Source organism: Canis lupus, chromosome 25, assembly GCF_048164855.1.
Source record: "Canis lupus baileyi chromosome 25, mCanLup2.hap1, whole genome shotgun sequence".
Taxonomy (NCBI): Eukaryota; Metazoa; Chordata; class Mammalia; order Carnivora; family Canidae; genus Canis; species Canis lupus.
The window spans coordinates 4,588,530-4,602,639 of NC_132862.1; the positions used below are offsets into that span (position 1 = coordinate 4,588,530).

The following is a 14,110-nucleotide window of genomic DNA, read 5'->3' on the forward strand; positions in this document are numbered from 1 at the left end:
CAGGGCATTCATCACCTGACTGCTTCTGGGTTGAGGAAGATCCCTAGATCAGGGAGCAAGAGTAGGAATTGGAAAGGCTATTTTTGTTATTAGATCTACCTCTTCGTATAATTAATGTAGATGAGAGGAGACAGTGCTTTTGTCTCTCATACAGCACCAACTCAAAAGGAAAGAATGACTGACTTAATTACTCCTCTGGATGCTGATCAATCCTAGGTCCCAACTGAGTTCCACTAGAGCAAGGGTAGGATTTGCAAGACCTGTCAGTTGTCAGTTACTGAGCAACTACTGAGCACAGACACAGAATTGTGGTAAACAAAAACATTATTCTCTGTATATTCTGTGTTCATAATGTTTTTAAACATGAGTAGGATGCTAACATATTTGTACACAGAATAATATACAGGAAGTATAAATTAAAGTATCTACTAGTGTTGGTATTTGTTTTTTTTTTCTTTTTTCTTTTTCTTTTAGTATTGGTATTTGAATGAAACTTTTGCACCACCTGTGTGAAAGAGGTGAGAGTAGGCTACAAATGTGGCTAACTTTGTGCTCTGAATAAATACTTCTCCATGGCTCATAACATAATCTTTTGATTAACTTTGGTGATAGATTTTCACAGAGGAAAATAATAAAGTTTCTTATTCTCAGTCCCTCCCTTAGAGATAAATTCTGGATTCAAATGCAGATCAAGAAAATAGGTCAAGAGCACTCCATCTTATGCTTCCCAGTCACAATGTCATCTAGGGACTCCTTAAGGTGCTAAGAGAACTAAAACTGGTTTTGACTTATCCTGAAAGTGACTACATAGAGTTTTTCCTAGAGCTAATGCTCACAGAAGTTTATGGTTGTGGAGAAGACAGATTTTTCTGTCTCTTTCTCTCTTTCTTTCAGCAGGCTCCACATTCAGTGTGGAGCCCAACACAGGGCTTGAAGTCACAACTCTGAGATCAAGACTCGGACGCTTAACCAACTGACCCACTGAAGTGCCCTCTTTATTTATTTTTTATTTTTATTTTTTAATAAACTGTATGCCCAACATGTGCACTGAACTCACAACCTTGAGATCAAGAGTCATATACTCTACCTTCTGAGCCAGCCAGGTGCCCCAAGAGAGATCTTTTCTTTTCTTTTTTTTTTTTTAAGATTTTATTTATTTATTCATGAGAGACACAGGCAGAGGGAGGAGAAGCAGGCTCCATGCAAGGAGCCCAATGTGGGACTCAATCCCAGAAATCTGGGATCACGCCCTGAGCCAAAGGCAGACACTCAACTGCTGAGCCACCCAGGCATCCCAAAAGAGAGATCTTTCTTGAAGAACCAAAGAACAGTTCCTTATTTTCAAAGATCTACAAGTTAAAAATTAACTATAATCAATGATAACACCATGGAATCATAGATACAAAATCTTAGGAATCATCTCATTATTTCTTCTAGATGATGAAACCAAGACCCAAAGAGTTAAGTGACTAGATAAAGTTTATATGACTTATTAGTGGTAGATTGGGGATTAGAACTAAATACTAATAGGTAATTTATTTCCCATCTCTAATTTCCTTCCAGGCTACTGAAAGTTCTAAGTATTTCCATATTTCCATAATCTTTTTTTTTTTAAAGATTTTATTTATTCATTAGAGACACACAGGGAGAGAGGCAGAGACACAGGCAGAGGGAGAAGCAGGTTCCATGCAGGGAGCCCGACACGGGATTCAATCTCCGGTCTTCAGGATCACGCCCTGGGCTGAAGGCGTCGCTAAAACCGCTGAGCCAACCGGGCTGCCCTATTTCCATAATCTTTTGATTAGTCAGGAAGGTGACCAAGACCCAGGATATTTGTATTTAGGAAGAACACAGTCTCAGTTCTACTTTGCCCTCCAATTAAGATCTTCTTGATCTTTTGATGTAAGGAAAACTCCTTACATCATTTATTAAGCATCTCCTTTGTGCCATGGTCTTCATAATACATTGTCTCACTGAATACTTACAAAGTTTTTATAAAGTAGACCAGTGTTTCTAACATTTTAATGGGCAAATGAGGATCACCAGAGGATCTTGTTAATGCAGATTCTGGTTTTGCAGGTCCGGGATGGGGTTTGAGATTCTGCATTTCTAAAAGGGTTGCAGGAAAAACCAATGATGCTTTTGGTCTGTGGCTCTTATACTGAGTAGCAATACTCAATAGCAATGTTGATATTACTTTCATCTTATAGATGAAGAAAACATTCTTATAGAGGTTAAGTAAATTGCCCAAATTCCTATGGGTGATAAGTGATAGACTGATAGATAAAATGATAGGTTTGACCTAGATCTTTATGACTCTAAAGCTCAAGATGTGATAAGGGAAGCAGGGAAAAATGGAAAGAGAGCTTATATTCTAATATTTCTTATTCAGGTCACTTCTCAAGTGAGTCAATGGCAGAATCCAGAACTAAATAAAAAAATACCTAGTTCCCAGCCAAATGTTTTCCCTTTTGCCTCCCCTTAGTCCCCTAATCAGAATCTTTCCTTCATGCTTAGCAAACAGTATTTAGAGTTGGCTTTGGATTTTTATCATTACAGGTTTATTGCCAAACCCTGTGCACTCCATGTTGGCATCCAGGACAGTGATCCTTATCTGGCCCAACCCAATGCCATCCTTGAAAAGGTGTTCATATCTATTACCAAGGTAAGTGGGCAAAGAAATAGGAAGATTCATATGGGGTAGGGGAGAGTAGAAAACAAGTATCTCCAAGGGTAGAATAGGACAGAATGATCTTTCACATTTGGGTAGACCATATAACTATAAGGGGAACTTTATCCCCTCAGGGAAATACCTTTGGGTCAGGATCCCTTAAATAAGTCAAGTTTACATACATTTGAATTTTATTTATTTTTTTTTTTTTCAATTTTTATTTATTTATGATAGTCACAGAGAGAGAGAGAGAGAGAGAGAGAGAGGCAGAGACACAGGCAGAGGGAGAAGCCGGCTCCATGCACCGGGAGCCCGATGTGGGATTCGATCCCGGGTCTCCAGGATCGCGCCCTGGGCCAAAGGCAGGCGCCACCCAGGGATCCCACATTTGAATTTTAGACCTAGTAGCCACCACAACTCTTCCTTCCCCAGACACATGTCATATCTTGATTTTGTTTTTCCCTGTTCTAGCTTCTGTCGTCATCTAGTTGCATAATCAAGATGGGGATGGTACTGATAACCTTTGTGGTTTGGGTTTTTAATAGTTTTTTTTTTACTCAGCTTGGGCTGGAGGGAGGAGACAAAATGAGGACGTGTATAAAGGTAAAGGTCTTTGATATGTGAAATAGGACTTCCTACTAAAAATGAGTTTGGGGATGAAACCTAGAAAGATAAACATCCCTTAAATTGCTATAGTTATCCCCCTTTTGCCACTCAGCTAGTCAAAGGGATTTAATGAGAAGGATGAAGAGCAAAGGATGTTCTGACTCTGGTCATACATCTACAGTATCCTGATGAGAAGAGGCTGGAGGGCCTGTCAAAGCAACTGGACTGGGATATCCGAAAAATCCAATGCTGGTTTCGTCATCGGAGGAATCAGGACAAGCCCCCAACGCTCACTAAATTCTGTGAAAGCATGTAGGTGTGCAGAGGGATGTGGGGAGTGAGGAGAAGGAAGGGTAGGGTATGACTGGACTGAGGTTTTCTTTTGGTAGGACAATAGTAAATGGATGTAGAGGGCTAACTCAATTTATTATAGGCAGGAAAGAAGATAACTGGAAGACTGGTTACCCTTAGTGTCTTGAACATGCTTGCCACTAAGCTACATATTGTAGTTCCATTTTGTTCCCCTTTCCCAAACAGTTGGGGAGTGCGTTCCTATAACTCCACTTATGTAGGTAGACAGGCACACCCTTGTACACCTTGGTAGAGATAGTACCGGCTTGCTCTAAATTGGCATTTTGGTGGGAAACCTCCCTTTTCTGGACATGCTATATTTCATTTCACTGGGTTTTTACTAATTATCGTCTGGCCACAGAATACAATTTATCATGTCATGCAAAAAAATATTAGGCACTATCACTAAGGAGTGTATAGAAGAAAAGGATTTTTTTTTTTTTTTTTTTTTTTTTATTTATGATAGTCACAGAGAGAGAGAGAGAGAGAGAGAGAGAGAGAGGCAGAGACTCAGGCAGAGGGAGAAGCAGGCTCCATGCACCGGGAGCCTGACGTGGGATTCGATCCCGGGTCTCCAGGATCCCGCCCTGGGCCAAAGGCAGGCGCCAAACCGCTGCGCCACCCAGGGATCCCAAGAAAAGGATTAAAGGCAGTACACACTTGTGGAAATCTTTTAAACAGGGCTGAAGATGTCTCTATCATTTTAGTTTTTTAGGTAACAGTATTTGTCCCTATTCTGGGAACTTATCTATTTTTTTTTTAGTATTTATTTATTCATGAGAGACACACAGAGAGAGGCAGAGATACAGACAGAGGAGAAGCAGACTCCATGCAGGAAGCCTGATGCAGGACTTGATCCCAGGACTCCGGGATTATGCCCTGGGCCGAAGGCAGGCACCAAACTGCTGAGCCACCCAGGGATCCCCTATTTTTTTTTTAATTTAATTAAAAATTTTTTTTTTTTTTTTTTTTTAAGCACACTCTATGCCCATTGTGGCACTCAGACTTACAAATCTGAAATCAACAGTTGTTCTACTAACTGAGCCAGCCAGTCAGGTGCCCCTCTGGGAACTTATCTTATTTCTCACCCATAATTATCTTATCTCCAAATCTGCTATCTTGACTTCCTCAGCTTCAAAGACTTTCTTTTGAGTGAATATTCATCTAATCTCTGTTCTTTGTCCACCCAGGTGGAGATTCACTTTTTATTTATGTATATTCTGCTACGGAATTAAATTTCTCTGGTCGGTAAGTCTAAACTCTCTGGTCCTCTGTTGGGTTCTAATCATGCTTACATCTCTAGAGATAAAAGTTAAATACCATTAGTTCTTTATCTTCCCTCTCCCCTTTTATTTTTTCTGTAATGCCTACAGCCCAGGTTTATATGCTAAATAGATTGTCTGGCATTGGACTTCAGTAACTTTTTAACTTTACTGTTTCTCCCCTTATTTAGAGGAGATAATAGTAATAATAATTATAATAATTTAATAACTAAATCAGCATACCCTGTGATGGTTTATAAAACATTTGACACAAAAAATAAAATAAAATAAAATAAAATAAAATAAAATAAAATAAAATAAAATAAAATAGTAATATAATAAAATAATAAAATAAAATATTTGACAAAAATTCCTGTTCTTCCAAGGAGGAGATAGTTGTAGAAATGGAACTAGTAACTCTTTAAAGTGGATAAAACAGGTATCATTCCTGTTCTTCAGTTATCAGAGTCGAAGAATTTCAGGCTTTTTGATCCTGATTCCATGGTTGGTGTTGGTTTGTTTGGGTTTTTTTTCACTGTACCACTTTATTTTTCTCTAAATGTTGCAATTGAGGCTTCAGAATACAGGAAGTAAAAAGGCAGAATTGAAGGAAAGGAACAGACAAATACCATCGATGATTTTAATCTTCTTTCAGTAACTGACTAAATCATTAGACAAAACATTACTAACGATGTAGATTTGTAGAACACAATCAACCAATTTGACCTGACATTTACAGAACACTATGCCAACAGCTAAAGAATATATATAATTTCCAAATGCGCATGGAACATGAATTAAGACCAAATGCTAGGCCATAAGTCTCAGTAAATTTTAAAATTTTGAAATCTTACGAATACGTTCTTTGACCATAATGGAATGAAGTTAAAAATCAGTAATAATAAGATATGTAGAAAATCTCTGGAAGTTAAACTCTTCTAAATGACCCATGGATGAAACAAGAAATCACAAGGAAAACTAGAAAATATTTAATGGAATGAAGCTGAAAACCTAACGTAACAAAACTTGTGGAATGCAGCTAAAGCGTACTTAGAGGGAAATTTATAGCTTTAAATGTTTATATTAGAAAAGAAAGTTTTAAAATCAATGATATAAGTTTTTAATTTATGATCTGGAGAAATATCTGGAGAAAGAAGAGCAAAGTAACTCCAAAGTAAGTTAAAGGAAAGAAATAATAACCAAAAAAAGGTAAAAGATTAATGAAATAGGCATAGACAAACAATGGAGAAAATTAGTAAAGCCAAAAGTTGATTCTTTGAAAGGTTTAACTAAAATTGTTAAACCCATAGGAAAAAAGAAAACAAACGATCAATGTCAGGGAGAAAAGGGGTCTCTTAACTATACATTCTGTAGACATTGAAAGGATAATAAGACAACATAATGAAAAGTATGGTTTTTCTATTTGTAATAACATTTTCTTGCTCAAGAAGAAAAACCTAGCCATTTATTGACCCTTTAAGGACCCCTAAATTCCATCAAGAGGGATTCCCTTTTCTTCCCCATCTCTCATGTGGCTCCTGGCATAGACAAAGGGATTTATAGGTAAGCCAGGGTTGAATCCTAAAGCCTGACCTGGATTCTCTGTTTTCTCTTAGTCACCTTGGTTCTGGGACATCCGACAGTGCTGGCATAGCTATCCATATCAGGTACAGTCTGAGCCCTTTCAAAACAGGGCCCTTATGTATATGTGTAAGGTAGGGTAGGTAGGGTAGTCCTAGGGCAGATGGCATGTTTTCTTGGTATTCTTGAGGGATTGGGGGCTAAGTCTCTTTGAGTCATATATTTAGGGTACCTATTTCTGGGGCCCCCATAGCAGTGAAATCCAGTGATCTTTTTGTTCCAGATTCCCCATTATATTCATCCTAATTGGACTGGAAGATAAACAGCTTCCTGGCACTTAATGAGATGCTTTCTGGCTCAGGTGTCCTTTTTGAATCAAGGGTAACTTAGAGTCCCCTAATAAGTGTCTTGATTCTAATCTATACTAGAAAAATGTCAGGGGCTGCTAACAGGGTAGAAGATGAGACCAAGTGTCTTAAATCCCCTGAAAAGCACTAATTGTCCAGAATTCTAGACACTGATTCGATTGTGTGCTAACATTATCTGATCACTAAAGTTGCAAGCTGAAAATGTGTATGGGGAGGGGCAGAGGGAAGAGGTTTATTTCTCTACACCAATCCAAAGTCTGTTAGCTATTACAGGTCTTGGGAGATGATGGGGAGGAAGGATGTCTAATGATTTTGGGTATTGATTGGTCCTCTGAGATAAAGTAACAAGAGATGGAATGAATTTTTGACTAGCCAATATTTTAACTACTACTTTCTTTCTTCCAGCCTCTCACAAGTGGGCTTTATTACTATTATATCATGGAATTGGCCTTCTATTGGTCTCTTATGTTTTCTCAGTTTATAGATATTAAACGAAAGGTAAGGACCCTGGCTCTGTCAACTCTAATTTATTGCATACTCCCCCTTTCTAGCAGCCACTACTACTGCCACTGGATTCTCTGCCCTGACTGGGACCATAAAAAAGGGAGAAAGTAGGTTTAATTGAGACTGTTAGCTTTTTGTAATGTTCTCAGAAATGAGACTTTACTAATGATGAAGTATATCTGAGGTGTTCAAGACAGCCCAGGATAAGAATAGTTAGCCAGCCTTTTCCTTATATTTTCTTTATTTTTCTCTAAGGTTCTTACATGTATAAAAGCTCCGGAGGGACGCCTGAGTGGCTCAGTGGTTGAGTGTCTGCCTTTGGCCCAGGGCGTGATCCCGGAGTCCCAGGATTGAGTCCCACATCGGGCTCCCTGCAGGGAGCCTGCTTCTCCCTCTGCCTGTGTCTCTGCCTCTCTCTCTCTCTCTCTCTCTCTCTCTCTGTCTCTCAGGAATAAATAAGTAAAATCTTTTTTTAAAAAATTAAAAATAAAGCTCTGGAAACTAGTCAGAACTTAGGGATAGCAAGGTCTCATCCAGGAAAAAGCCTGCTTTCAAAAAAGCAAGATCTGGCTTTTGTTTAGCATTGGAGATCCTTGTGTGCACACTTGCTCTTGCTTGCTTGCTCTCTGTTTTCCCTTCCTGGTAACCCCACCTACTCAGAGTCAACTGGAAAGCATTTTAGATGATTTATTTTATTGTTTATTGCTATTGCTTAGGAAACAAAGATTCAGAGAAGCGAGTTGACTTGCCCACATGGTGACAAAGGTGGAAACAAGTTTTGGGGTTTTTTTTTAAGATTTTATTATTTATTCATGAGAGACACAGAGAGGGAGAGAGGCAGAGACACAGGCAGAGGGAGAAGCAGGTTCCATGCAAGGAGCCTGACGTGGGACTCAATCCCGGGACTCCAGGATCACGCCCTGGGCTGAAGGTGGCGCTAAACCGCTGAGCCACCCGGGCTGCCCTATATGGGTTTTAAAACATCCTAGAACATACACTTGTGAACCCATCCCCAACTCAAGAACTATAATGTACTGTCATATACATGTGGAGATACGACACCCTTGTTTCTCTGACCCAAATTTACCTGTGTTCCCCCATCCTTCTGTCCCTCAGTGAACTGAGACTGAGGTTTTTGGTTGTTTTTTTTTTTTTTAAGACTTTATTTATTTGGGACACCTGGATGGCTCAGCAATTAAGTGCCTGCCTTTGGCTTAGGGCGTGATCCTGGAGTCCTGGGATAGAGTCCCACATTGGGCTTCCTGCAAGGAGCCTGCTTCTCCCTCTGCCTGTGTCTCTGCCTCTCTCTCTGTGTCTCTCATGAATAAATAAATAAAATCTTTAAGTTAAGAAAGAAAAAGAATCTCAAAGATATGACTTCTAGGTCTGATTGCCAACGGAAATTATTTCCAAGTGTCAGGTCAGCATACATGGTCTACATATTCTGCAACTTCCAAATAAAATGTTTATTTTCTGTGCTTAAAGAACCTCTGAGGTACGGGATGAGATCCTCAGAGAACCATGCAGGGACTGAGTTGGCTAGTATCTCTGTAGCTTTGCCGTTACCTGCCTCTTCTATTTCCATTCCTTCCTAGGACTTCCTGATCATGTTTGTGCATCACTTGGCCACCATTGGGCTTATAACCTTCTCCTACATCAACAACATGGTTCGGGTGGGAACTCTGATCATGTGTTTACATGATGCCTCAGACTTCTTACTGGAGGTAAGATCCCCCAACCCCTCTTTCCTCATTATTCCTCTCTTTGTCTCCTTTTCTTCCTGATAACTGGCTTTCTCCCCAATTCAGTTCTTTTTCTTCCCCCACTCCCCAACTCAGTTTTTATCCTCCTTTCCCAGGCAGCCAAACTGGCCAATTATGCCAAATACCAGCGTCTCTGTGACACCCTCTTTGTGATCTTCAGTGCTGTTTTTGTGGTCACTCGTCTAGGAATCTACCCATTCTGGTAAGTGTTAGGGCCATGGAGCTGTGGTCAGCTAATGGTACTTTTTGCCAATTTAGGGAACAGGCCACCAAAACCCCTATTGCCCTGCTTTATCCTGAGCCTAACATGACCCCTTATGGACTCTCACAGGACCTTACTTCCCTCTAACAGTATTTCTAAGGAGGTATGATCCATACTGAGAACATCCAACTCACTTGGCTGTGGCTTTCTAGACTCCTGTCTGAGGAACAGCCCTCATTTTATGCCTAAGTAATTATTTTGCCTTCTTTTACACTGACTGCAAAATTCTCAGGCTCTTATTTTCCTGCTCTTATACTCTCTCCCCCACCGTAACCAACATATACACCACTCTCACTTTACACTCCTGCTTATGGTGCAAAGCCAATGACTGTAGGTTAGAGATTCCCCTTAGTCTGAGAGAGGCAACTACCAAATTGTTCTATCTGTACCTAAGGATCTGAGGAATGACGAGGATTATGATTAAAATTGCTGCCCCCGGTTTTGTGAAACTCTTCATATTTGAAACGATTAATAATATCATATAATCCATCAGTTCCTAAGATTTACATCTTTCCCTGCCCCTTAAGATAAAAAACTTCATAGCCCCCTTTCTTTATCTTTCACTGTGGATGAACGTTCCTGGCATTTCAACTGTTAGAATGTACAGAGAGAAAACATACTGGGTTCTGCTTTCCCGGAAACCAAGCTTCATTCCCAACTGCCCGGCTGTAACTCTGGAATCTCACCATTGGCCTCTTCTTCTAGGATTCTGAACACGACCTTCTTTGAGAGTTGGGAAATTATCGGGCCTTATCCCTCCTGGTGGCTCTTTAATGGCCTTCTCCTGATCCTACAGTTTCTACATGTCTTCTGGTCCTACCTAATTGTGCGAATTGCTTTTAAAGCTTTGATCCGAGGAAAGGTGAGGAGGAAAGATGGCTTCTTTCTTTGGGGCCAGGGAGGAAGATACATATTACTCATAGACCTTTTCTATTTAGCTTAGCCGCAGGTACTCAAGCAGAAAGCTTGGACTCCAGATTTTTCACCTTTTCTATAAGTGTTTAGCCTGTTAAGACATGACTTAGAGCCAGGAGACCATGTGACTCTTGATCAGAAGATCAAGCCCCACGTTGGGTGTAGAGATTACTTAAAAAAAAAAAAAAAAAGACATAGGTGCAGGAGGAAGGATCTGCCTTCTTCCTGTCCTTTAGGAATGACTATGGTTAAATAATGAACTGTATTATTTTTTGAGATGGCTTCAACCATTTCCTGCCCCTAACCTACCTACTTCAGTGCACTTCATATTTTTGTTTTTTTATCAGGGAAACCTTTTTCCAAAGGAAATTGTATGCAGAGCTCTAAACTACATATAAAAACAGCATTGTTTGATTGCCTAAGAATGGTGTTCACAAGCTACTCCAAGATCCCAAGATATGGGATATGGATGTTCAAGATATGGGACTAAGTACTGGCCTCATCCCACTGTTGAATGAGGCAGTGATCCTACATGAGATAGGTATTTAGGGTTTCAAATACCCACCTTATGCCCCCAGCCCAAAAATACAAAGGACGGTGTCATTTAACAATCAAACTCCTAGTTGAATTGTGCAAGTTCTGAAGCAGTCAGGCTGGGATTTGCCTACGGGCTAGGTAGGGATTCAGCCTTCAGCAATACGGAGTGGCAAGGGGGAGGGGCTCCGCCGGAGAAGATACTGACTGTAGGACAAAGGGATGGAATGTAACCCAAGTATACACGATCTGTTGTGTCCCTGTTCTTTATGGCTGCAACTGGTTTTAGAACTTGCTCAGTGTGCCTATGCATTCTGCTGTAGCTACTGGGTGACTGGACATCTCTTCTCCTGCTTTTCTTTCCTGACCAGGTGACCTATCCAGGAAGGATTAGACCCAGACTCTGTACTCTCCACTCTTTTCTCACCTCCTTCCTTTTTTCTATGCCTGGTGGGAGCTGGACAGTTTCATCTCTTGCATGTAAGTGTATCTGTGCTTCTAGTGTTCAGTAAAGCATGTCTGAATGTGTTTCTCTTCCTTTCTGCTTTCCTTCCTGTTGGCCGTGTTGTCTCTGAGCATGCCTCCCTCCTGACCTTGTGGGGCCATTGTTGACTAGAGCTCAAGTTGGCAGATTCTTTTTCCTAAATGGAGGCAAAAGTTGAGTCTACTCTTATTTTCTCCTTTATTTATTTATTTATTTATTTATTTATTTATTTATTTATTTTAATTTTCTCCTTTTTGAGCCTCCCTTTACCTCAAATCTAGATAGACTCTGCCCTCTGGTAGAAATTTCCTAAAGCTCAGATAATACAGTTGCCTGGGTTCACAGGTCAACAGCTACAATAAACCAGAGTCTCAGAACTAGCCAAAGTAACCGCCCTACTCCTTGGCAACAGCATTTCTAGCTTTGTATCCTTCTCACCCTTTTCTTGTTCTTTTTTTTTTTTTAACAAAACGTATTGAGGGGCACGTGGCAGGCTCAGTCTGTACAGCATGCAACTCTTAATTTCAGGGTTGCAAGTTCAAGCCCCACACTGGGTGCAGAGCTTACTTAACAAATTAAAATAAACAAACAAAAAACCCACACTGATTGTCCTTCAGTCCTAGGGGTTAGAAGTCTGGCAGGTCTCACTGGGTTTCTCTCCTTTACTTTTTATAGTCCATGGTAGAGAACTGGAAATACATTGATGTCATAGGGTACTGAGTCCGGGAAGAGTAGAACTATTGAAAAAAGCCTAGTTATGGATCAGCTCTGGGGATAAACAAAAGTCAGGATAATCAATATGGGGAACTCCAGTGGCCACCACCCCCATAAGACAGAAGCAATGATGACAGCCATCTGTGTTGTTTGTATTGGTCTTTTCTAGCTTTTGAGGTAGGAGAGGAGAAAGAGTGTGTGGAGTTTCCCTCAGACCTACACCCAGACTCAGTGAATGAATTCAGCTCTCCTAGGCTGCTCCAGAGGGAGAGACATACCCTTACCAAAGCAGCTCCTTATTCTATAGGGAACAGAATCAAAGATGATGAGAGAGAAACCGATAAAAAGTCAAAGGATGTTCACAATGGTAGCCATAGCCCAGATAGTATCTTGAGTCAGGTGCAACCAGAAAGTAGGCCACAGTGGGAGCAGTGGCCAAACATGGGCTCTGTGGGCTGAAGTCTGTCTTACGGTAGCAGACGAGTTCTGTCCTCACCTTTCCTATCTTTGGCCCCATCCCACCCAGGTGTCTAAGGATGACCGCAGTGATGTGGAAAGCAGCTCAGAGGAAGAAGATATGGCCACCAACATGAAAAGCCCCTGTGGCAGCAGCTCCAGCAATGGTGCCAATCGGGTGAATGGTCACATGGGAAGCAGCTACTGGGCTGAAGAGTAAGGTGGTTGGTGTGGAAACTACAGCACACATGGATTTGTAGGGCCACTGGCAACGCACTCCTCTTGGGCCTCCCCACATCTACGTGCTTGTGACTAGGGGTCTGCAGGGCACTGAGGAGAATCAAAGAAGCAGATATTTTCACTTTTTAAAAAAACTCTGCCATTTTGTATTTAATAGCCTCCAGGTTCTTTCAGTAATATTATTTGCTGTGTGTGTGTGTGTGTGTGTGTGCGCGCGTGCGCGTGCCCGTACATGTATATGCATATGCATTTGTGCATGTGCACGGGTTTCATTTCCTGGGTTGGGGCACAACTGTAGGCTGGGGCCACTAGACCTTGTGCCCCCTTTGAACCCACCTCAATCTCAGACTGGCCTGCATCTTGAATGGTGCTGGCTCTGACCTGTCCCCTCCCTTGTTGTCCACGGCTCTTGAAGCTCTGGCCATCTGAACGGAACAGTAAAGTTCAGCTCCAGGTTTCTGCACTGTTCCTCCTTGGAGCTGGAAGATTTCACATGAAGTTGTACAGAAACAGACAATGATGGATGGATGGATGGATGACCAAGATTTTTGGCCCCTAGCTAGATTCCCTTCCTGCCACCTGGTAGTTACAGGGACAGCTGCTGATACCCTGCTCTTCACTAAATGGTACGCAGGGAGTGGGGGGGGGGGAGTGGCAGAGGGTACACTGAGGGCTGGAGGGGGACAACAGCCACTGGGTGAGCCGTTAACGGTTTATACTATTGTTTACTCTTCTGTGATTAAAAGTGCTTCAACCCTCCTCTGCTGTCTCAACCTCTTTAGTGACTCTATCCCCAATTCCCTGAATCCATAAGCTAATTAAGATAATTTTCAGGTTTCATTCTTAAGGTTCTTAGATATCCAGTATTTTCTTTCTGTGCATGCTGGGAAGAGAGTGTCCACATTTTATGGCTCACTAAACATGCATAATAGTAAAAAAAAAAAAAAAATACTGAGCAGATAAAAGTATGTGTCACCAAATGAAAGAGAGATTTGGTGAAGACACTTCCAGTTAGAAATTTGTATTTCCCATATAGAGACTACCAATTAACACTTAAAAGATTGTGATAAATGAGTCTAAGATGTTTTCCTTTAGTTCTGTTTTCTTTTAGCCATGGAAAAAAAGTCTTCCTAATCCAGACTTTTCTGTAGTTGAGGTCTTGGCAAAATTACCAATGGTAGTTTGGTAATTCATCTCAGATAGTCTTCCATTTAGTGAATATTCAGATTATCAAAATATTTCCAGATGTCCTTGTGTACATTAAGGCATATGGTGCTTGTCAGGGAAATGGATGAAAACGGAAAAATACAGGTTACTGTTCTAAGAATCAGGTACTCGGTGTTGATTGACAATATCAGGATATTGACCCTGCTTAGAGTTTCCTTAATGAGTGGCTGTT

General features: G+C 40.9%; 1 protein-coding gene across 3 annotated transcripts in view; it reads left to right on the forward strand.

Annotated features, from left to right (window-relative positions):
• The window catches only part of CERS5 (ceramide synthase 5), a 31,588-nt gene extending 18,118 nt beyond the window's left edge, over positions 1 to 13,470 (forward strand). The window contains exons 2-12 of one of the 3 annotated variants that reach the window (XM_072797975.1): positions 2,560 to 2,665; positions 3,459 to 3,589; positions 4,819 to 4,876; positions 6,507 to 6,557; positions 7,245 to 7,337; positions 8,939 to 9,067; positions 9,202 to 9,308; positions 10,074 to 10,230; position 10,833; positions 11,275 to 11,297; positions 12,542 to 13,470. In XM_072797975.1, the coding sequence (XP_072654076.1) occupies positions 2,560 to 2,665; positions 3,459 to 3,589; positions 4,819 to 4,876; positions 6,507 to 6,557; positions 7,245 to 7,337; positions 8,939 to 9,067; positions 9,202 to 9,308; positions 10,074 to 10,230; position 10,833; positions 11,275 to 11,297; positions 12,542 to 12,691 (1,006 nt within the window). In that variant the 3' untranslated portion in view covers positions 12,692 to 13,470. Of the gene's footprint in view, positions 1 to 2,559; positions 2,666 to 3,458; positions 3,590 to 4,818; positions 4,877 to 6,506; positions 6,558 to 7,244; positions 7,338 to 8,938; positions 9,068 to 9,201; positions 9,309 to 10,073; positions 10,231 to 10,832; positions 10,834 to 11,188; positions 11,298 to 12,541 lie in introns of all 3 variants that reach the window. The other 2 variants (XM_072797974.1, XM_072797973.1) reach the window with 2 other exon arrangements.
• Positions 13,471 to 14,110: the final 640 nt, after the last annotated feature.